The sequence below is a fragment of the Lissotriton helveticus genome, chromosome 7 (genome assembly GCF_964261635.1).
Source record: "Lissotriton helveticus chromosome 7, aLisHel1.1, whole genome shotgun sequence".
In the NCBI taxonomy this organism is placed as follows: domain Eukaryota; kingdom Metazoa; phylum Chordata; class Amphibia; order Caudata; family Salamandridae; genus Lissotriton; species Lissotriton helveticus.
The window spans coordinates 1,456,130,245-1,456,155,152 of record NC_136068.1 but is presented as its reverse complement, the minus strand read 5'-3'; the positions used below and the strand labels follow the sequence as shown (position 1 = coordinate 1,456,155,152).

The window sequence follows — 24,908 nt, the reverse complement described above, 5'->3', positions numbered from 1 at the left end:
CCCGGTGTCCTGTAGGCACCGCACCAACGTCCGCTTCGAACAACGTAAGCTCTGTGCTCACCGACTCCGTCCTGACGCCATCAACGAGCCGTAGCCTGCGCCGCGACTGGAAGGACACCGCGATGTGCAACGCCTCGCTACACCAAATCAAACTGATCTGACCGACTCTGTCACTGCTGCTGACTTCGAGTCCTGTGACCGCACCGGAGTTGGGCACCACCTCGCACGCTTTGCGATGCACTTCCCGACTCGCACCGCTGTCCGGACTGACCGCCAGCTCCCGAACTCCGGCTCTGTCGCCGCACTGTAAAGCTGGAAGCACCGCAACGAGCAACGTCCGCCACGAACAACGCAAGCTCTGAGCTCACCGACTCCGTCTCGATGCCGTCAACGAGCCGTAGCCTGCACCGCAACTGGAAGGACACCGTGACCTGCAGCGCTTTCTTTTTCTACACCGCGACGAATCCCGGAACCGGCTCACACATCCGTGCCGGCCGTCTCAAGGAAAAGGTACTGTGACTGAGTCTGTCGGCATTTGAATGGGCCCCGACCGCCGCGGTCCGCTGGATTTGTTAGACTGTGTTCTTTTCAGCAACGCTGTAGCCAGACAAGGCTACCGACTCGCACAGAATCTTGAATTAAGCCTTTTTAACCTGAACTCTTGAAACCTAATAGTACTGTGGATTCTTTTTGTCGTTTATTGGTCTTGTGATAACTCTATATAAAGTATACTTATTTTTTATATAAAACCTGTGTGGTGTCCATTTGTAGTGTTGTCACAACTGCTTAACTTACATCGCCTCTGAAATAAGCCTTGACTGCTCGCGCCACGCCGCCTAGAGGGTGAGCAGGGGTTATTTTGAGAGAGTAATTCCCTTGCCCTGACTAGAGGAGAGGGTCTCTGCTGGTCACAAGTACCTACCTGTGCCAACCAGAGACCCCCAATTCTAACAATTAGCATATCTGCTACAGACTCCCAATGGAGGTGGGGGCACTGCCCTAAATAGGAAGGCCTGAGCTGAGGAGCTGCTTGAGACCCGGACTCCTGCCACAGTGAGAGGGGGGAAGCCACAAGGACTCACTAGTCAGCTGCACTGGGCTCCACCCGGGCCCGCTTTGATTGGGTTCACCCCTGTTGGCGGCCAGTTCGGTAGTGGGGCCTAGACTACTGCTTGGTGCTCTACCGTGGCACCTGGACGACAACTCCTGTGACGGCCATCGGCAGAGGGGGGCGCTCCGCGGCTTGGTGGAGGTTTTGCCCGGTGCTCCAAGGGAAGAGGCCTGGGGTGGCCGCACATCAGTTCCTGCTGAATAATAACGCCTGCGACGGCCCTTGATTGCTCTGGAGCTCGTCGTGAGGAGCACGGGGGAGCGCTTATTGCAGTGGTGCCTGGAAGCAGGGAGTGGTAGGGGACCTGCAGATACGCCCCCTGGAGTTATGGAGAGACGGATCACACCGAAAACCTTGACGAGCCCACGCTGGAGATGGGGAAAGACAGGCCCCTTAGAGGAGCGCAAACCAACATGATCATGCAGTATACGGTACCAGCCCCAACATTGGCGGAGCACATTAGACAGAACCCTGAGCAGGGACTGCCGCAGGGATCAGCGGCCCAGGATAAGGCTGATATTCTGGAGGCTATTAGAGACTCCCGTGCGGCGCTGGAATCTAAAATGGATGGCAAGGCCATGGATATCAATCATTAGCGCCTGGACCTACGGAAGGTGGCGGACCGAGTCAGTATCACAGAAGGGGACCTGGCCTCCTTATGGGCGGAGGTCCAGCACCTGCATGCGACGGTGTTGGCACTGAAAGAGCACACCTCCCATCTCGAAGACAGGGCGGAGGATGCTGAGGGGCAGTCAAGAAAGAACCATCTCTGTTTTTTGGGCTCTCCGAAACTGGCAGAGGGGCTGGCAGCAGACCTGTTCCTAGAAGAGTGGATTGGTTCGGCCCTCCCGGGTCTCCAACTATTCAAGCTGTTTGCGGTGGAGCGCGCCCACTGCTCCCTTGGCCACCCCCTCCCGAAACCAGGATCCCCGCCTAGAACCCTGATCGCCCGCTTGTTTAATTTTAGAGACCTGGACATGCTCCTGCAGTTCATCCTCTAGAACGGTTCCCCCAGGTTTGAGAACCACGAGATCCATATCTATCCGGACTACACAAAAAAGGTGCAAAACATGCGGAACGACTTTCTGAGGGTCAAGAGGAGACTGAGAGACCTTGATATAAAGTACAGCCTGATGTTTCCGGCCTGGCTCTGAGTACAGAATGCAGATAAGGGTCCACTTCTTTCATGAACTGCAAGAAGCCATGGACTGGATGGACCTGGAGGGGCAAGAACAACATCAAGGATGGCAGGAACAGAGGAGACAGAGTTGTCGACAACGGAACCAGCCTGGTCGCAATGGAAGACAACGGTCCGCGTCAAAGGGGACACAGAACAGAGGTCGCCTCACGGTAGGGCCAGATGGCACCCTCAGGGAAGAACTGAGGGGCATACCGACGCAGAATTAGTTTTCCCCACTGTGCCTCGTCCAAGAAACTCAATCTGAACCTGAAGGCACTGCTGGCTCCCTAGCTGGTGGCTCGTGAGATCTATGTCTGCGGGTGTGAGGACTGCCGATCGGGGGGAATGGTGGTCGATGGGGTTGCATTGGACGTGGTGATTTGACTCTACTACGGGGCACTGGAGGGGGGGCTATCACTTTCAGGGAATAGAAGGGGACTGTGCGGGGGGGGTGTGAACGCAGCTGTTAAGGGTGGAGTGATATTCAGCCACACTGCAGCCTAGGTGTCCAGACTGTGGTGGCCCGGCTAGACCGGTGGTTGGGCGGGACTGCGCAGTACCGGGCAGTGTGGTTGTACAACAAGGATTGAGATTCTTTTTTCTGTAGATTGTCATTGTTGTTTGCATTGTTGCGGGGGGATCTTTAGGGGTGGTTGATGGCTATGGGGCGGAGTCCTGAGTTCTCAGACCAAGGTTGGGTTGTGCGAATGAGGTTCTACTGCCTGAGGGTGGGGGGGGATGCATTTTCGCATTGTTTTATTGTTCTACCAGGGGAATGTTTTATACCGGGTCATCAGAGGTCAGTGGAGAGTTCGGCGGAGATGTAAGGGGTTCCCAACACTATGCATTGTGGTTCTTACTACTCCTGTATCGGGTACTGTGGTTAACCAAAAGTCTATACCTATGGCAGGAGATCAGCAGGCCTATAAACTTATAACATGGAATGTTAGGGGGCTCAACAACAGGGTCAAGCGGATAAGGGTAGCAACATACCTTGGACGATACGGGGTCAGCGTGGCCTTTTCACAAGCGACGCATCTGTTGGGGAATTGCCTGAAATATGTCCAACGGCGGTGGAGGAGCAAGTTCTTTGCGACCTCCTATTCGGGGTTCGCCAGGGGGGCACTTATATGGGTAGCGCCTGGAGTCCCCTTTAAGGTTTTAAAATGTAATCCTGACCCCGAAGGAGATACGTAGTGGTGGAGTAGTCGCTGGATGGGAGGCACCTCTGTTTAGTAAATGTCTATGCTCCAAACACCGAAGACTGGGACTTCTTGGCTAAGGTTCTGAGGAAATTGGATCTGACACCTGACATGGAACGCATTGTAGCGGGGGACTTTAACTGTGCCTTAGATGGGGAATGGGATAGGCACCCCCCAAAGGTGGACGCTAAACCCAAGATACGGGAGGCCCTGCACCAGATGATTAGCAACTATCACTTGCTGGATATTTGGCGGCACCGCAACTCTGATAGTCGGGTATACTCCTGTTATACCCCGGCAGCTAATACGTACAGCAGGCTGGATTATTGTTTTATGCTAGAAACGGCAGCCGGTCGGATTCTAGAGACACATTACCTGGCCCGTTATCTGTCCGATCACTCTCCCCTGCTGGTGGTCTACACTTTGGGCAGCCCACGCTCCAAAGTACCTTGTGGCAACTTAACACTGAGCCATTGACAGACCCAGTCTATTAGGAGGCGATCTCGGCAGGGTTGGAAGGTTATTTTGAGGTGAACTGGAATACTGCTAGCTTGAGGGCGTTTGAATGGGACGCGAGAAAGTGGTGTTGAGGGGGATTTGTATGTCCACAGAGGTGGGGGCGTGGAGGGCTTTAGAACGGGATCCAAAACAACAGGAACAACGCTTAAAGACCCTAGAGGCAGGCCTTCCCACGGATTCGGAGGGGCCGGCCAAATGGACGGGGCTGCGACAAAAGTTAGGGGACCTATGGGAGTCATTGGGCAATTACAATAGGACCGTGAGCAGGTATCAGTGGTACACTGAGGGTGACCAAGCTGGGCGCCTATTGGCACGCTTGATCTCGGTGGAGACACAACTTCTCCCGATATTAGCCCTTCAGGCGGATGGGGGTCGACTGATTTACACCCAGCATGAGATTAACACAGTATTCACCACACATCTCCGAAAAATATATTCTGAGACAGAGTCCACTGTTGCCCCCACAGACTTTGGAAGCCTATCTTACTGAAATGGAGCTACCTTGCCTAGATCCGGACAGTCAGGAATCCCTGGGGGAGCCCTTCAGGGGGTGGGAGGTGAGCGTGGCGATCACGCATCTAAAAACAGCTAAGTCCGCTGGTCTGGATGGCATGGTGGCGGAGCTGTATAAAGAGTTTGGGGGAGTCCTGAACCCTAGGCTCCTGGACATTAACGAGGCCGGTGAGACAGGCATATTGCCCGCCACCATGCGTGAAGCGCTGATTGTGAGGATCCCCAAGCTGGGGAAGGCCCCTTACTACCCGCCTCTTATAGGCCAATTTCAATGCTCAATGTTGACCTTAAGATTATTAAGGCCTCTTATAGGCCAATTTCAATGCTTAATGTTGACCTTAAGATTATTAGTCAAGTCCTGGCCAACAGATTACTCCCATATCTCAGGCGACTGGTGCATGATGACCAAACCGGTTTTATTCCGGGAAGGAACGCGTTGCACAATATCCGCCATCTGGTCCATGTCATGCTGTCCATGGAGGGCAGGGCTGCACAGAATACTCTGGTTTTCCTCAATATCAAACAGGCGTTCGACTCGCTCAGGTGGTAATATCTATGGCGGGTGCTCCTAAAAATGGGGATTGGTGAGGGGTTTCTGAACTGAGTGAGACTTCCAGACACCCAGCCGGTGGCAAGGGTCCGCACGGGGCGATATGTCTCAGATGCGATATCGTTAGCCAGGGGGACACGACAGGGATGTCTGCTCTCCCCCTTGCTGTTCTCCCTGGCGATGGAGCCATTAGCGTGCCACTTCTGTAGGGTCCTCCAGGGGCAGGGTATCCAAATTGGGGCCTTGGAACGTATAGTATCACTGTATGCAGATGATGCTTTGGTGTATTTTCGGGAGCCGACTCACTCGCTTCCAATTTTGCTGCCGGCTTTGGGTCAGGTCGCTGAGGCCTCGGGACTCCATGTTAACACTAAATCGCAACTGTATCCGATTGGATCGGAAGCTGAGAGGGGTGGGGGTTCCAATCCCAAAGGTGGGGCTCCCGTGGGTGTTCGATACGTTGCGATACCTCGGGATCTGGATCAGTAGGGACAGGGAAGTGTTTTACCAGCACAATATGGGGAGCATACTTAGAGGTCTCCGGAGTAGTATTGACTTCTGGAACACACTCAGTCTCTCGTTGATGGGGAAGATCGCCCTGATTAAAATCGTGGTGCTGCCTCGCTGTCTTTTCACAATACAAGGCTCTTTTTTTGAACTCCCGCACCAGGTCTTCCGTGACCTTGATGCTATGTTTTTACAACTGTTGTGGAATGGAAAACGTTGTAGGGTGAGCTTAGCTAGAAGTCATGAAGCATACTTGGGGTAGAGGCAGTTTAGAAATACCTGATCTTGAACTTAATTATTTTGCGTCCCAATTACAGCAGGCTGTGGCCTGGCTCGATACGGACCCGTCATGGGAACGGTCGCTCCTGGCAGACACGTATGGAGATCGACAGCTGGGTGCGCTTCTATGGCATACAAAAGGGCGTCGGGACCAATGCACCTCACTGGGCCGACTGTTGGCTGCTATCTGGGTTAGGGTGGTTAGACATATGTCTCACCCAAGTGCCTCCACGCCATCGATAGCTCGAGAGACCCGAGGTGCCCCAGATGCCACTATGTGCAGGCAGATTTTCCACATATGGTTTGGTCATGTCCCATGATTCAGAGGTATTGGACAGTTATCCTAAAAGACTTACACAGGATAATGGGATGGAGGGTCTCCCTGGAGATGCGTACTTGCCTCCGTGGACTGATCACTCGGGACCCTAAACGTAAAACCAGCAGGAAGTTCCTGATGTTTGGGGCTTGTAAAAGCCAGGCGACTAATAGCAATACACTGGCTGACACAGAATGGGCCGCTGGTAGAGAAATGGAAAGCAGACCTGAAGGAATGGGCGCTAGCGGAGGAGGGGCACATATGCAGCACTAGGAGAGATGCTAAACTCCCGTAAGTCTTGCAGGCCTGGGGGTTAATGGTCCAGGCGATGGGGACGAGCTCCCCGAGTTCCACGCAGACTGTGTCGACGGGTGTTAGCCAGGTGGGGACTGTATCCTCCAGACAGGGGGAGGAACGGGAGGGTACCACTGATTGAGATGTGGTTAGAGAGACCTCTGGGGGAGGGGGGGCCCCGGTGCGGGTAGGGGGGGGAGACGTGAGGTTGAGAGGGGGGGTGTTGAGTTAAAAGTTAATACGATTGCTACTGACAATGTCTACACTAAATGGTGGGTTAAGTATATGCTCCAGAGACAACCCCAAATTGGCTAACTGATGCTGTACAGGGATTGTAACGTTGACTGTTCGGAGCTGTCTGCAACAATATTGCTGTATCAACATGTGAAGTGAAACTAAAATCTGCAATAAAGAAATGTATTTTTTTTAAAACAAACTGATAATATCAGTGCATTTTGATGTATTAATTTAAAAGTGATGGGTTTCAAACACAAATTTTGAAACATTTTTTCTCCCCTCTACCCTGACAACATTGCCAATAGTGAGCTAAGCTGCAAGTCAGTTATGTGCAGCTTTTGGGTGGCCTGGTTTCCTATTAAACATGAACAACATTATAGTTTATTAAATCAAATACAGGAGAAGGTTTTGTACAGCGCACACCGTGAAGTCACTGTGAAGTCATGTATTTCAATGTCCTCTTATATGTGATTATGAAGAAAAAGGAAGAAAGTAAAATTAAATAATTGCCTAGGATCTCACAATTTAGTAATGTGGGGAAGCAAGAAATTAACCCGGGTGTTCTGGTTTCACATTGTTCTATTCCTCCACTAGATGTATATGCTTCGATTCCCCTACACCCACCTTACCGACAATCAACCCCAATCCCCTCGCCCGACCGCCATCCTGCTGTCATCAATTTGACCATCTGGCACATTACACACCAGCATTTTGGCCCCTTGGAAAATGTGTGCGAGTACCAATGATCTATAATGTCCAGCATGATCTCCATATTTATCTTTGCTGTCTCAGTAATGTAATTCCCCTATTCTTTTCTTGGACTGTTATGAACTCATTTGCAGTTTTTCTTCTTGTGCTTGGTAGCTTTTTGTGAATTCCCTAGCCTTATTGTTGTTTGATATTTTCTAATGTCACTTCTGAGACTGTCTATATTGCACCTGTTACAGTTCTAAAGGAAGACAACAATATATCTGATGAAAAGGGCTGACTTCTGGGCTACATTTATCCCCCATCTGTCATATAGTTTTAACAAGAGTCTCTTAATTGCTTTAAGCTTGTCCTCCACTTTCTGGATTTGTGGCATCCAGAACGGATGCAATACTTTACGAGAGATTTCCAAAACTGTTTACAAAAGTGCACACAAGACTTTAAAAACTGCACTCTGTATTTTGCATGTAGCCTCCCAAACTGCTCACAATACTCAATACCCAAGATGAGTTTCACAGATCTGACCACTATAGTCCGCAGGAGAAAACAAGACTACCTACTTTGTGTGGCCAAAGGACATGCAATGCTCCTAATGTATCTGCCTGAATTGATTCAATCCTTCAAAGGAAGCCTTTACAAGTGCATAATATATACCAAACTAGTCTAGTACTGGATATGTGCTATCCAAGATATATACTCTAGAACTAGGCAGAATACCCCCCAAAGCCTCAGGAACTAGTGACAGTACTTCACACCGCCTCCAGAAGTAGGCACACTACTTCAAATGTCTCTTGAATTGCCTCTAATACTCCAAGTGAAGCTTCTAGAACTGAAAACACAATCATAAGAGGCTTCTAGAACTGAATTTAGTCTTCAAATTGAAGCCTCTATAACTAGATAGTGTTCCAATAGCGGCATCCAGCTGGCCACAATGTTCTGTACATGACCCAGAGAACTGTCAACTATGAGGCCCTGCAAAGATAGATAAACTACTCCTTAAATGACTCAGACTTTACTCAATATTCCAAATGGGCCTTGACTTGTGATTTTATTTTTCATCATATCTACCCGTTTCCTTTCTCTTCACTGCTTAATCCCTTTCTTTCCAGATTACCCTATTGCATGACGATGATGATTTTCTGGGGAAGGAGTTCTTCTCCTGGGAGGAGTTCTGCAGATTCTTCGACACTTGGTGTGAGAGAAAAAAGGCTCTCTTCTATATTCAAAACGCCACCCCCCTTGGCAAGTGTGAGTGGAGAACAACCCCTCCGCAGACTGATGCGGTAGATGCCCTCCAGTACGGCTCTGTTCACCTCCTATGTAAAGAAAGCAAAGACTATGGAGGACAGAAAACAGGGTAAGGCATGTAGTTTATACTTGATGCTTTAATCAGGTTATGGTACTTGCAACTTGAAGGATAATTTGGGGTATATTTCTGTTATTCTCTTGAGTTATGAGTTACTGAGTGCTGTAGAGTGAACTGTACTCGCTCAGATGCGGTGAATCATTGACTGTAGGTTGACATCATAACAAAACCCTGGAGATATTCCTGTAGTTGATGCCTTCACATTTTGAAACTTATTTTGATTTCTAGCCACCAGTAGATCCACAGAATGGAAACCATAAACAGGCAAAGGGTTCAAAGCTTGTGTTACAAGTAAATGGCATTTTTTGTCATCTTTTCCCAAAATTAAAATTGCACACCAGAATGCTAAAATATATGAAACCACATTTTTAGAGAACTAAGCTTCTTGAGTATTAGAGTTCTCTATAAAGGTTGGAATAAAGGGGAACAATTTCTACCTCCTCTTTGAAATGTGATGGGAAATGTATATTTAAAAGGTGCATACATTCCAAATGATCTGTTCTAGTTCTAATCATCAGAGTAGTATTTCCTATGATTGGGCATTTGGAGTTCTCTTTGAAGTGCTAACATTTCTATGATATAGCAACTTTTCTATATTGCGGTCGCCCCTATTATAACATCACCATACTTCCAAGTTTTGAACAACCCGCAGTGCAGTCCTGGACAGTACTGATTTCTCCATGATGGTTTGAAGTTAGTTGATGAGTGCACCTTAAGCATGGTCCTGACCACCGTGGACATGTAAAGGAAAAATTTCTGAGACTAGGAAGCCACGGAACCTCCCAGAGTGTGTATGATCTATGATGAATGATGCTTGGCCTGACTTCTCTCTGGTACACTCCTTAGCCTGGTAGCACAACTGTGCTACTTCGTAGTATTGCAGCAGGTTTGCATTCCCAAGCCACTCTTTCATCCTAAGCATGTTTGGATGCTGTCCTATTCTAGCCTCCCTAAACCTACTCACTACATAGGTCTTGGAGCCCTGTTCTGTCCTCGCCTTTGATATTCAAGATTATAATCTGGAAGAAAAGTAGAAATTTTGCTGCATACACATTTTTAAGACACCACTCTCCCCGCCATGAGAGGGTATGGTTGTTCCCATTATGTTGTTATGTAGGAATCTAGGACCCTAATGTAATTTTCCCGATTCATGCCCATATATAGGTATAATTCACCCAATCCTTATATAGGCATAGGAATCATTACCTTATTTAGTCTTCGCCTATGCAGCCCAAATACGGCATGGCTACTTCCACTAAACTCCGAGAATCCACATTGATTTCTTGGAAAAACCCGCCTTCAGCAGTCAGGGACTTTCCCCTGCTTGAATATTAATTTATCCAAGAACTCCTGGAGTTTTCAAGGAACTGAGGCACTAGTCACGATATTATGTTCTATCTTACGTCAAACTCTGCACCTTCAAGGTATAAATATGCCTACATTTGCCCAGTCAAACACACGGTGGTTTTGGAGCAGAACGACTAACTACTTGCCAGACGCCCTGCTGCTGCAAGTGCCGAAAGAAGCCGACCCTCCAACTGACGCACTGAGAAGACGCTGTCTTTTCTCTTACCGAGAAATCCAGCTCCGGTGTTTCCAGGCTGCCCTTGCGGGTTGCTGGGAGATCGAGTCCTGAGAGAGAGATACAAGACCTCTATCATTCTAAAACCAAGGTACGGAGCTGATTAGACCCTTAGAGAATTCTTGGAACAGATTCTTGGCAGAAAATAATTAGACTTAAGCTACACCACACTTACTCCTCCCTCGTACTAAACTTAGGTTAGGTACACCGGGGTAGGCATATTTTAGAAGCACCAGTTGAGTACTTTTAGCCACTATTTTATCACTGGATGTATTTTATGCATTTTATGTATTCTATGTTTATGGCTTTGAAACCATATCATGCTCTTAAAGTGCTATTTTATAATACTATTCGTATTATCTGCATTGTACTTCTTAACCAGCATTTCAATTTTAGCAGTGCATTTCTTATGCTTAAGAAATAAGACTGTTCAATAAATACTTTTATTGAAAACGCCCATCTCTCTATTTCTGAGCAACTCTGGTGAAACGAAGTATGCACATCTGACTGAGGGAAATAGTCGTCTATTGTTTCCGCGACTCTAGAGATACGTTTCATTCTGGGGAAACAAAGTTGTCATGTTATATGGTTGTCGGAGACTAATCCCTTCTTGTACTTTCGAGAAAGTTTCTAGTGACCTCTGAGCTAGCTGGCACTCACAATTAAGTCTAATATATTCGGCAGAGACCTAGTCGACTTAAGTCCGACGTCTAAGCTGCAGGATATATTATTCCAATGCGCAGAGCCTATTGGGAATATAGGAACTACAATACAATGTAGGTCTACCTTGGCTGTTCTGAAGAGCACTCTGAAGTCTCTATGAAGCATATTCTGTTGAATGAGAACTAATGTGATACCCAGATAATGTACTGCTTCCCCACATCACCTCAATCCAGTTGCATCCCTTTTACTTGGGTATCCCCATAAATGCCCAGTAAGTCTGTCAAAAGCTTTTTAAGCATCCAGAGACACCTGCATTACTTTCTTTCCACCTCTTCCAGCAAGGGTAATCAGGCATAGGTCTCTGGCTGTCTGGGTTATATCATTAAAAACCTCTATCAGAATTGCCAATAAGTCAAGGGTAAAGGCCTTCTAAAATGCTACATAAAATGCAAAGGGTACCAACATTTTTTTTAAGAACCTGTTCAGACGTGAAATGTTGAGATCCCCCAACTACTCTGTCATGTGTCCCACTCTACCATAAAATAGAAATTCTAAATTCTTTAGGTGAGAAGTTCCGCCTTCAACCACCTTTCTGAGGAGGATGCCAGATATCGAAACCAAAAAGATATGAGGTAGAGGAGTCTCGTCTACCACTACGAGATGTATTTTGTGAACAAAGAAAACAACTTTTGTTTATGCAAATTTGTAACAAAGATTTAGTCATTTAGACCCCTCACCCTGTAAAACCAACATATAGGGAACATCCTGCCTGCATTGTAGCCCAGCACACCCCTCATTCTGCTTGTGTGGCATTTCCCTTATCTGGAGTCGTTATAAAACTGTTTCAACTGTTACTCTACTTTTACTATATAAATGCTACTATCTGAAAGAGACACGTTAGTGATAGATTCCTTACCTTAGAATATCCCCAGGCGTCAGACTGGATCCGGAAATTTTTGCGTAGCAATACCCCTGCGCGTCGGTAGGCGTCGTCTGCGGCTCCTCGTCTGTCGTCGGCGTCGTTAGCGCCGGAATGACGTCGTCGGAGTACTTAGACGCCGCCCATGCGCGCTGACGTCAGTTCTTCTTTTTTCCGCGCCAGCTAGCGCAGATCCGGAGAAGCTCTACCCCTAGTAATTTTTTGACTAAACTTCTTGATCTTTTTGATCATTTTTCTACTCGAGTCTTCGACTCCGACGGTGCCGGTAGGGATGCCCGGGTTCAAGCCCTGTTCGAAGTGCGACCGACTGATGTCGGTCACGGACCCCCATCGCCGGTGCCTGAAGTGCTTAGGCCTCGACCACGACGACCGCACCTGCTCCGACTGCCGGGCCCTGACGTCGAAGGCTAGGCGGGAGCGGTCCCGCAAGCGGCTCGAGCTCCGGCAGTCGACCTCGCTCCGTTCCAGGTCCCGGCCCCACGGGAGGTCGAGGGACCGGTCGCGGGGTCGGAGTCCCCGCAGCTCCGGGAGTGGACATCGGTCGTCGGGTTCCAAGTCCTCAGGTAAGAGGCATGAGAGGTCGGAGCGGCATCATCGCTCCTCCGACCCACCCCGACGCTCGCACGATGCGGCCGGGGGTTCGGGCGACACCGCCCACGCGGCTCCGAGAGTCACAAGCGTCGCCGCCTGCCCCACACCTTCGGGTCCCTGGGCACGGCGCGACGCCGGAGGAGGTCGAGCGGTACCTCATGGCCGTGAGGTCCCTCCCTCCTCAGCCGGGCCCCGCGGCACCTTCAGGCCCAGCGGTCCCGGCTGGAGGCCCTAGCGGGTCGGGCGCTTAGGCCCAGACGCCGCCGGGTGCTTCGGCCCCGGCGCCGCTGGCGACTTCGGTGCCGGCGCCGCAGGGCCTCACCGGACCAGCTTCCGGATCCGGGTCGTCGCCGGTCGACCTCACCGGCGCCGGCCCCGAGGGTGTCACCCCCGGCGCCCATTGTGGACGCCGTCCCCAATCTTCCCTTCGGTCCGACTCTGGCGCCGGAACGGCGCCGTTGGGCGCCACTTCAGACGGCCTTTGGAGATTTTTATTTCCATGAGGAGGCCCAGTCTGTTGACCCTGAGTTACAGGAGACTGGTGGCGGAGGTGATTGGGAGGGGTCTGAGGACCCTCTGGCACAGGAGTGTCAGTCTCAAGAGGACTGGACATATGAGCTTGGGGAGGCCAGTGGTATTGACACCTCGCCAGACACTTGATTTGTCTCCCCTCCCACCATGGCTACGGAGGAGGGGGCTGCTTATAGCGTAGTGTTAACGAGGAAAGCCAAGGCCTTGGGCCTTGAGCTCCCCTTTGCGGCCGTGAGGACTAACCTCCTCACTGAGGTTCTTAAACCGCAGGCAAGCTCCAGTGAGCCTCTGCTGCCGTTTAATGAAGCCTTATGTGACGTTCTTGTGGGCGCTTGGTCCAAGCCCGCCACGGGTCTGCCTGTGGATAGGAACGTGGCCAGACGCTACCGCCCGGCTCCGAGCGACCCTTGCTTTTTGTCCACCCATCCCACCCCCGAGAGCCTGGTTATCCAGGCCTCCACTTCCCAGACCGCATTCCCGACGGCCCCGCCCGATCGGGAATCCAAGAGATACGAACAGTTCGGGAAGAAAGTGTTCTTGTCCCTGAGTCTGGGACTGCGGTCTGTCAATACCGCGTGTCTCTTGGGCCGCTACACCCACACGCTGTGGGACACGGTCGCGGACGTGCTGCCACAATGCCCGGAGGAGGTCCGGGCTAAACTCGCCCAAGCCCTTGTGGAGGGTCGAGATGCGGCACAATACTCTATCCGGTGTGGACTGGATACCACGGACTCACTGGGCAGGGCGATGGGAACGACGGTGGCGGTTTGCCGCCACGCCTGGTTAAGGTCCTCCAATTTCTCGGCCGATGTCCAGGCCACCCTCCTGGATATGCCGTTCGATGGCCGTCGCCTTTTTGGCGACAAGGCAGACCATGCGCTGGAGCGCTTTAAGGACTCCAGGGCTACTGCCAAGTCCTTAGGCCTCTCGGCCACGCGCCAGCAATCTGGTGCCTTTCGCTCCTTTGTGGGCACGGAAGGGGCGTCCCCACACGTGCTGCCAGCCACGCACCGCAGAATACCCAGCAGCGCGGTGGCGGCTGTGGAAACCGCCGTGGCAGCGGCGGTCGGGGTCAGCGGCGAGGCCAGTCCACACCTCCCTCCGCAGCACCTGCCTCCAAGCCTTCCTAGTCCGAGCTTTCAGGCCCATGTGACGCCTGTGGGAGGCAGGGTTCGCCATCACCACTTCCACTGGCGCACTGTCACATCGGACAGGTGGGTGCTGCAAATCGTCCGAAGGGGCTACTCCCTCCCCTTCGAGGCGACCCCTCCAGCCATGCCACCACAATTCCACCGCGTGTCGGGGGATCACTTGCAACTTCTGCAAGAGGAAGTCACGGCCCTCTTGGCCAAGGGGACCATCGAGCGCGTTCCTGGGCCAGAAGTAGGGTGTGGATGTTACTCCCACTACTTTCTGGTACCCAAGAAGGGCAAGGGGGGCCTGCGCCCGATCTTGGACCTACGGAACGTCAACGGCTTCCTCCGTCAAGAGAAGTTCAAGATGCTGACTTTGGCTCAGGTCTTAGCTGCCCTGGACCCCGGAGACTGGATGGTAGCGTTGGACTTGCAGGACGCTTATTTTCACATCCCGTCCTGCCGGCCCACCGGCGTTACCTGCGGTTCACGGTAGGCCATGAGCACTTTCAGTTTACCGTGCTCCCCTTTGGCCTTACCAGCGCCCCACGGGTGTTCACGAAGGTGATGGCGGTGGTCGCAGCTCATCTGCGCAGGTTAGGGGTGTCCGTCTTCCCCTACCTCGACGACTGGTTGTTGAAGGCGGGCTCGCCCCAGACAGTCGTCAGCCACCTCCAGACTACGGCCGACCTCCTGCATTTGCTGGGGTTCTCCATCAATGTGCCAAAGTCGCACCTGTGTCCCTCTCAGAAGCTCCTCTTCATCGGAGCGGTTCTAGACTCGGCGCAGTTTCGGGTTTACCCTCCCGAACAGCGGGTTCGGGATATTCAGGCTCTGATTCCCATATTTCGGCCTTTATACTGAGTCTCGGTCAGGTTGACGCTGCGGCTTCTGGGGCTGATGGCCTCCTGCATCCTACTGGTGCATCACGCCCGGTGGCGGATGCGGGCTCTGCAGTGGGACCTGAGGTTTCAGTGGGCCCAGCATCAGGGCAACCTGTCCGATCACGTCTTGATCTCGGAGGGCGCTGCACGACAGTTGCAGTGGTGGCTCACGGACCGCGATTGGGTCAGTGGCAGATCCCTCTCCCTACCCCACCCGGAGCACGTAGTTGTGACGGACGCGTCCCTCCAGGGCTGGGGTGGCCACATGGGAGAGGCGGAGATCAGAGGACTCTGGTCTCCGTCGGAGGCCCGGCTCCACATCAACCTGTTGGCGTTACAGGCGATTCGTCTAGCGCTGAAGGCATTCCTCCCCTCTGTCCGGGGGAGTGTAGTGCAGGTGTTCACGGACAACACCACCGCCATGTGGTACTGCAACAAACAGGGCGGGGTGGGGTCGTGGACCCTATGCCAGGAGGCTCTGCGCCTCTGGCAGTGGCTGGAAAGTCAGGGTGTGACCCTGATAGTTCAACACCTGGCAGGTTCTCTGAATGCCAGGGCGGACGAACTCAGCCGTCGGTGCATGATGGATCACGAATGGCGTCTGAACTCGAACGTGGCGCAAGGCCTCTTTCAGCAATGGGGAGAGCCTTGGTTAGATCTATTCGCCACCGAAGAGAACGCGCAATGTCATCAGTTCTGCGCGTTGGAATTTCCAAGGCGGCACTCACTCGGAGACGCTTTTCGTCGCGAGTGGAGTTGCGGTCTGTTGTACGCCTTTCCGCCTATACCACTTCTGCCCCGAGCGCTGAAGATCAGGCGCGACCGGGCCCAAGTCATCCTTGTGGCTCCGGACTGGGCACGAAGATACTGGCATCCCGAGCTTCTCAGCATGTCAGTCGATCCCCCGATTCGTCTGCCCCTTCGGGAGGACCTTCTGTCGCAGCAGCAGGGGACGGTCCTCCACCCGAACCTGTCCAGTCTCCACCTACAAGCTTGGAGATTGAGCGGCGACAGTTGAGGCCATTTGACTTGCCTCCCGAAGTCGGTAATGTCATTCTGGCGGCCAGGCGGCTCTCCACAAAGTCGGTATACGCCTGCAGGTGGAACAGATTTGTTGCATGGTGCACAGCAAAGGCTGTGGATCCACTCTCTGCCCCCCTTTCTGAGGTTCTCCTCTTCCTTCTTTCTCTTGCCCAGCAGAGCTCTGCTCTGGGCACTGTCAAGGGCTACCTTTCTGCCCTTTCTGCCTTCTTACGGCTACCTGATCAGCCTTCTTTATTCAAGTCCCCTATTGTAAATCGTTTTCTTAAGGGTATCACGCACATGTTCCCTCCTGTTCCCTTCGTGATGCCCCAGTGGGACTTGAACCTTGTTCTTACCTTCCTGATGTGCGCTCCCTTTGAGCCACTTCACAACTGTCCTCTTCGTCTTCTGACTCTAAAGACTGCTTTCCTGGTTGCCATCACCTCTGCCAGGAGAGTGACTGAGCTCCAGGCCCTTTCTTGTACTCCACCTTTCCTTTCTGTCCATCCGGACAAGGTTGTGTTGCGTACCAAGCCATCTTTCCTGCCCAAGGTTGTCTCAGCCTTCCACATCGGGCAGTCCATCACCTTGCCAACCTTCTTTCCGCCTCCGCATCCCTCTAAAGAGGAAAAGCGGCTCCACCGTCTGGACCCAAAACGTGCTCTCTCATTCTATTTGGATCGCACACGCCAGTTCCGGGTGGATGACCAACTCTTTGTTGGCTACGTGGGTGCTAAGAAGGGGAAGGCGGTACACAAGAGGACCATCTCCCGGTGGATCATCTTGTGTATCCAGGCATGTTACTCCATGGCTAAGAAGGAGCCCCCTGTTGGATTGAGGGCTCATTCCACTCGGGCCACGGCAACTACAACTGCCCTGGGCCGGGTAGTGCCCTCACAGGACATTTGCCAGGCAGCGACGTGGGCCTCGCTGCACTCGTTCGCACGGCACTACTGCCTGGACAGTCAAGTCCGGAGGGATGGCTTCTTTGGCCTTTCCGTCCTCCAGGACTTTCTGGTGTGATTATTGGTTCGCAGACCCACCACCGGGGTTGGTATTGCTGGGGTATCTATTCTAAGGTAAGGAATCTATCACTAACGTGTCTCTTTCAGATGCACAAGTTACTACTTGTGTAACGATATATCTGTAAGAGACATTAGTTAGGGATAGATTCCTTACCGACCCACCCATCCTCCCCGTTCTGCGAACCGATATCTAGGGTTAAGGTCATCCCCTTTCAGGGCCCTAGTTTCTTGGCACCAGTGTTGGTTCTATCATGGCTCTGCGTATCTGGCGCGGAAAAGCTGTGTATCAGAACTGACGTCAGCGCGCATGGGCGGCGTCTAAGTACTCAGACGACGTCATTCCGGCGCTAACGACGACGGACGCGGAGCCGCAGACGACGCCTACCGACGCGCAGGGGTATTGCTACGCAAAAATTTCCGGATCCAGTCTGACGCCTGGGGATATTCTAAGGTAAGGAATCTATCACTAACTAATGTCTCCTACAGATATATCGTTACACAAGTAGTAACTTGTGCATTCAGTAGTATCATTGCCACTGTACTTATTTGTGTTACTTGTTAAGCACTCCATTTTCCTTGCAGTGTCAGCCATAGCACTCTAGTTTTGGTTCAGGTCAACTTTCCATTAAAAATGTCTTTTTTTTATTCTTAGAACTTTGACTTCCCTTGATCACTCTGCATGGAATTTGGCTAACCCATCCAAAAATCGTCAAAGTTTCGTAATGCCAATTTTCATTCTTATCCATGTAGGGAGAAACATTCGCAGAGTTTGGGGAGCAAAAAACATGCATTTACGATTTTAGTTCCCATAGGGATATTTTCTCTATTCTACGACAAAACACATTAAATGGATTTACACCAGAATTGGAATGGAAGTAGAAGTTCACTCAGAAAGCATCATTTTATGATTTGGTGTAAATCCGTGCAATCCTTTTTGAGATGTTGATTTTCAAAAAAGTTATTAGCTTGGCTTTGAAGGCTTAATTATGTTGTATATTGTGGATGTTGAACTTGTGAGCAAAAAACCCATGAGTTCTGTCAATGATATTTGAATTTGTGGCGAAATGCGAGTAGGGTTTCAGTTATTTTTCCGGCAACTGCACCAGTTTGGCGCTGTGGAAAAAAATTACTCTGAAAAGGGAGATTCAATGTCAAGTTCTAGGCCCTAGAGAAGGTGTACGTGGAAAATAAGACCAAAAAGTTTGAAAAAACATGTAGTGGACTGTAACCTCGCAATCTTCAGAAAATTCAACAGCACCTGACATCCTTTTTATTAGTATTCGTAATAGATGCCTTTTCCTGTGCTCATGCATGTCAGATTCATGGCTGAAGGAGAGAGTAAGTGAGGCTGGATGAAGAAAGACACACAGATCAATCATTGTGGTACAATAGAAAACACTCATACAGAACAAGCTCCTGAATAAAGAACATTTGTGAGCTAGGAATCATAAGAATCAAGAAATTCACAAATGATCAACTTAAAAAAAAGAGTAATTGATCAGGCCTGTGTTTGGGAGCATGGCCTCGTGGGAAGCATGGGTAGTTGGGTGTTGGGCCTAGGGCCTGACTAATGGCATTGACCTACGAGGATTGGACAACCAGAGTGTGTGCGTTGCAGGGGCTGCATGCCTGGCAGCTAGTCGCTACTCCTGCTTTTAAAAAAAAAAACCTCACATTCACTCATACCCTGTAAAAATGAAGTTTTGGTTCTCAATCAATCCCTAACAACCCCAACATTATGCAGTTATGGTTCCACCTCACAAACTATAAATCAAACCCCAACCATCATAACAATAACTCTTTCCCATTTATACCAATACCATTGACTTAATAGCACGTTATTAAGTAGCTCTTAACCAGACAAAGTATTTTGATTGTAGCCGTAACAATGTCATCGATAATTTCAATGGTAAAGTGACAAGTCACAGTGATGTCATTGTTTTTCAGTTGTGATGTCATCTTCCACATCATATGCAAGTTCATGAGTTGGCCTTTGTGAGAGAGAATTATAGTTTTGGTGGTGGGGGCATGAGCTATTGTTTCTGTAGCAGACAATAACTTTCACATTTCAAAATGGAAACCATTAACAACCAATAAAGAAACAGCTGGAGCGGGAATCAGTTCACAAATTCTCAAAGTATGACGGTTTACAAACAAATGACCCAATTCTCTGTCTGTCAGCCTCTGGTCTTATGGATCTTTGCCGTTGTTATAGGGAAGAAGAGAGCATTGCATATTATAAATTATCATTAATATCATTAGTCTAATTTTAGTCAATCAAAGAAGTTGGTATAAGTTTAAAGTTCAAGTTCAAAAATTTGTATAGCGCACTACTCACCCAGAGGGTCTCAAGGCGCTTGAGGGAGGGTGGGTGTGTTACTTATGGAAAAGCCAGGTTTTAAGCTGCTTTCTGATGGAGAGGTGCGTCTGTGTAAGGCGGAGGTGAGTGGGGAGAGAATTCCAGGTTTTGGCCGCTAAGTAGGAGAAGGATCTTCCTCCCATGGTGGATCTGTGGATGCGCGGAACTGCGGCAAGGGCTTGATTGGATGATCGTAGTTGGCGGGTGGGTGTGTAGAAGGACAGTCTTGTGTTGAGGCATTCGGGTCCTAGGTCGTAGAGGGCCTTGTGTGAGTGGGTGAGGAGACGGAACGTTATTCTCTTATTGACGGGGAGCCAGTGGAGGTCTTTCAGGTGACCGGAGATGTGAGCTTGACTGGGGATGTCTAGTATGAGTCTGGCTGAGGTGTTTTGGATGCGTTGTCGTTTTTTCTGTAGTTTGGCTGTGGTTCCGGCATAAAGGGTATTTCCATAATCCAGTCGGCTAGTAACCAGTGTCGGGGTCACTGTCTTTCTTGTTTCGGTGGGGATCCAACGGAAGATTTTTTTGAGCATGCGTAGGATGTTGAAGCATGAAGATGAGACGGCGTTGACTTGTCTGGTCATCGAGAGGGAGGAGTCAAGGATGAAGCCCAGGTTGCGTGCGTGATCTGTAGGTATGGGTGCAGTACCGAGGGCCGGTGGCCACCATGAGTCGTCCCAGGCGGAGGGGGATGATCCTAAGATGAGAACTTCTGTTTTGTCCAAGTTTAGTTTTAAACGGCTGTTCTTCATCCATTCGGCTAATTCTTTCATTCCTTCGTGTAGATTGGTTTTGGCGGTGTTTGGGTCTTTGGTGAGGGAGAGGATCAGCTGGGTGTCGTCTGCGTAGGAGATGATGTTGAGGTTGTGTTGTCGCGCTATGGATGCGAGGGGACTCATGTAAACGTTGAAGAGGGTGGGACTGAGTGATGATCCTTGTGGTACGCCGCAGATGACTTCGGTGGCCTCTGATTTGAATGGGGGGGGGGAGGCGGACTCTCTGGGTTCTTCCGGCGAGGTATGAGATGATCCAGTCTAAAGCATGTCCTTGTATTCCGACGTTGCTGAGGCGTTGTATGAGGGTGCTATGACAGACTGTGTCGAAGGCGGCGAAGAGGTCAAGTAGGATTAGGGCAACTGTTTCTCCGTTGTCCAGTAGCGTTCGGATGTCGTCTGTAGCAGCTATGAAGGCGGTTTCGGTGCTGTGTTTGGCTCGGAAGCCGGACTGTGAGGGGTCGAGGCAGTTGTTGGACTCAAGGAAGGCGGCGAGCTGATTATTGACGGCTTTCTCAATGACTTTAGCAGGGAATGGGAGGAGTGAGATGGGGCGGTAGTTCTTAAGTTCAGAGGAGTCTGCTGTGGGTTTCTTCAGAAGGGCGCTGAGTTCGGCGTGTTTCCAGCTTTCCGGGAAGGTAGCGGAGTTGAGGGAACAGTTGATGACATCGCGGAGATGGGGTACGATGATGGAGTCTGCTTTGTTGAAGATGTGGTGGGGACATGGGTCGGTTGGTGAACCTGAGTGGATGGAGTTCATCAGGCGGATGGTGTCTTCAGTAGTGATTGGGTTCTTCGGACTGGTTTTCAAAGCTGTTATGTATGTCGGCGATTTTGTTGTGGAAGAAAGAGGATAAAGAGTCGCAGAGATCTTGGGAGGGAGTGATGTCGTTGGTGCCGGTGGTGGGGTTGGTAAATTCTTTGAAAGGGTTTTCTTAATCAAAATCTTTTAGTAGATCATTTTTATTGCAAATCACAAGATAATTTCAGATTAATTTCAATAGTCAATATATGACCGAAATATAAAATCAATATTGGTTAATCAAATCATATAGGAAAGGCATGAAAGCGTGTTCCATGAAGGAAATTATCCCTATTCTAAGAATTGGGTCAAAATGGATTTAGTCGGAACCTTTAAGAGTTTTAGTCTGGGATTATAAGAGCAAGCCTAAATCTTTGACATTCAAATTATCTCAAAGAGATGAAAATATCAAAGCAGAAATCCCCAAAAAGAGAGGGTTGAGAAACTCAGTAGGTTTTCAAAGCAATGTGACATAAAGTCTAGGTCTGGCTTAAACCCAATAGTGCGAGTGTCAAAAAGGCAATGGCAAAAGCGTAGTAACTCTACTCTAGGTGCACACATTATTGAACAACATTTTGCTGTTCTCGTCTCCCGTCAGCCTCTCACCGTTCGATGCTCTCCTGCGCACAGGCTCACTCCTCATCTTCTCACACAAATACATTAGCCCATAGACAGCAATGTTACGATTTCAATTAAAATATTAACAATGATGTGCTCACGTGGAGTTTGACTCATTCAGGCCTACTTCCTCATATTCACACTACATCTTTCACCTTCTAATATCAGTTTTTTAAACCGTAGTCTATGTAGAAGTTAAAACATCTGTATTAATGAAAAAGAAGTCATTTTGCAGAATTACCATCGGTGGGGCGGGGGGGATACAAGTAGGTTAGAAAGTCAAGTTCACATTTCAAACGCTGCATTTCAATGTATGAACTCTATATTACTCCATTATACAACAAAAATTAGTCATGGTCTTTGTGCATATGGAAACATTCTGCGGAAATATCTTAAACTATATAATTAATTTATTAATCCCAATGAAAAACATGTTCATGGAGAGGTTCAGAATGAAATGTTTTATGCGTATTTAGCATTTTCTATTCAAGCTTGTATTTCAAGTAGCATTCATTTTGTAATTTGAGGCTTTGTACGAGTAAATAGGATAGCTTTCAGTTTTATGCATTCTATACATGTTATTTCCATCAAAGTTTACACGTTAATTCTACACATTTTATCATAATCAGTGTTATTTTCTTATTCATTATAAAATCTTTCTCAAAACCAAATTGTAATGGTACTGGCACTTAGGCGTTTTTTTGTTGAGAGCCTCCTTTCTCTGGATTGTGCTGCAGGACTGTAGAAACATCATTGAGATACAAAGTAAAAAGTTCCCTATGGGCCACAGAAGCAAATCACACTCCAAGATGGTGCCTGACATGATTCAGTATGAGCCTTCCTACCTTACACATCGTTTTAGCTATTGTTTTCAGTTTCAGCAAGTGCTTAAGTCTTCAGCTTCATCAGGATCCTAGAGCATGATTTTGCCAGTTCATCAAGTAGAATGGCTAGACAGTTGTGCAGACAAAGCATCCTTTGAGTCTAATTATTTGCATAGTTTCCTTTGTAGGCAGTGTTACATATTGGTCTCGGTTTCTAGCACATTAAATCCATGCAATGTCTACTTTATACAGCTTCAAGATACATCCCAAAAATAACAAGTACCCTTTTTATGGGCTATATCGATTTGACAGTGGGCAGCGATTGGTATTTTTACTCCCATACTTGCTGCCATATTTATATGTACTGTTTATTTTTAGAACAGTGTATAGCAACTGATGCCTTTGGATTAGGATGTGTTATATAAATGATATTAATACAAAATAATACTAATTGGGCTTTCTTGTTTTCGGTTGAAACTGACACAGTAAACACAGCAAAATCATGTTGAATGAAAACATTTAAATCAGTTTTTTACTGGAAATAGGTTAATCAATGTCAGGCTAGAGAGCGAATTGGCTCTTGAGATGGCTCCTGCACATGCGTACTGTGGTAATCCGAGGTAAGAGACTGTGAGCAGCGCTTTAGTGATGACACTGATACTCTGTCCCTTTCATCCTCTGCTGTGCACTGACCATGCAGAAATAAAAACCTTTCCAGAGCAAAATAATGATTACGTTTAGTAGAGATTCTTCATAAAGGTACATGGGACGAGAAGAATAATCTGAAATTCTGATCAGAAGACATTTCTCAGTAGGGTATAGCAGTGAAGGGGTTAAAGCCGGTTTAAGAGAAAACAGCGCCATTCTGCATAGAACACAGATACCACTCCAATAAGGCATCTCCAACATAGCCACAGGATTGCTCAAGAAATGGTTCTTTTAGTGTGATCATTTGAGATGGCAGCTGATGCAAGCATCTAGAAGAATCGCTAAAAAAGATAGGGATCCATTAAGTAGGCTTGTGCTAGATGGAGTAGCAGAGGGTGGTGTGCATTCTTTGAAGTAGAAGCAGCAGATGGTGGATTGTGGTGCTTTGTAAGGATGGAGTATGGTTGCTTTAACTTCCTGGATCAGTTAAGCACCCTTTAGCAGAATGGGCTACTTGGTTAACCTTTATTGACTTACATTGGTTTGCTCTTCTCACCAGTCAGTGAGTCTGTCCCTGGTCTTCCCATCCCTAAACCTAGTATTTTAGTGCATTTGAAAGGGACAAGTAAACATTAACTGCAAAACATAGACAACAGAATATTCAGTCAAAGAAGAGGTCCAACTGGAACATACAAAGTAGTGTTGTTGTTTAAGAATATTTGGGCAGATGTATCATGCAAACCTTATCTGAAAGAAACATGTAGTGATAGATTGCTTACCTTAGAATTACCCCCAGGCGTCAGACTGGATCCGGAAAGTTTTTCGTCAGCAGTACCCCTGCGCGTCGGTAGGTGTCGTCGTGCAGCTCCGCGAACTTCGTTGGCGCTGGGATGACGTCGCCGGAGCTGACTTCTGTTTTTTCTTATTCCGCGCCGGCAAGCGCAGATCCGGGAAGAGCAAGTACCCCCAGTCACTTTTCGAGTTGATCGACTCCTGGTGTCGTAGGAATGCCCGGTTTCAAGAACTGTGGGGACTGTCACCTCATGATGTTAGTGATGGACCCACACCGCGTGTATCTCTACTGCCTGGGGCGCGACCACGACCCCAAGTCGTGCCCCAGCTGCTGGGCCATGGCGCCGAAGACTTTGCAGGAGCGGTCCTGAAAGTTGATTGAAGTCCGGCAATCTGCTCCACGCCGCTCGAGGTCCCGGTCCCGTGGGATGTCGAGGGACCGGTTGCGAAGTAGTCACCATCATTCTTCTGGATATAAGTCTTCGCATTCAGGGTCAGGTAAGTCGAAGCATTCCAAAAAGAAGTCGAAGAAGCATCGTCGCTCTTCGACTTCCCCTCTCGCGATGCGGCTGAGGGTGCGGGCGGTGCCACCACCGCGGCTCCAGTGGAGCCTGCAACGTTGCCCCCAGTCTACCCCCCCTTCCTGGGTGCGGGGGCGACGCCTGCTCGGGTGCAAGAGTTTCTTGCTGCCGTGGCCCGACTCTTTGGGCCGTCTGGCCCCGCTGGCCCAACTGGGGGTCCTGCTTTGCCATTCCGGCAGCTCAGGCCCCGGTGTTGCCGGCGGCTCTGGCGCCGCAGACCCCTCAAGGATCCGGGATCGGACCCTGATCGACGCCGGTTGACCTAGTGACATCTCCACTGGCGCCGATCTCCCCGGCACCGCTTTCGACGTCGCCCGCTTCTCGCCGTTCAAGTTCTGCCGTAACTGCCACCACAAG

At 49.5% G+C, this 24,908-nt stretch overlaps 1 protein-coding gene across 1 annotated transcript in view; it reads left to right on the top strand.

Moving 5' to 3' along the window:
- Positions 1 to 24,908, top strand: part of LOC144770362 (uncharacterized protein ZSWIM9-like) — a 396,670-nt gene that overhangs the window by 286,364 nt on the left and 85,398 nt on the right. Inside the window, exon 8 of the mRNA XM_078654827.1 lies at positions 8,526 to 8,773. Coding sequence (XP_078510953.1) covers positions 8,526 to 8,773 — 248 coding nt within the window. The remainder of the gene's footprint in view (positions 1 to 8,525; positions 8,774 to 24,908) is intronic.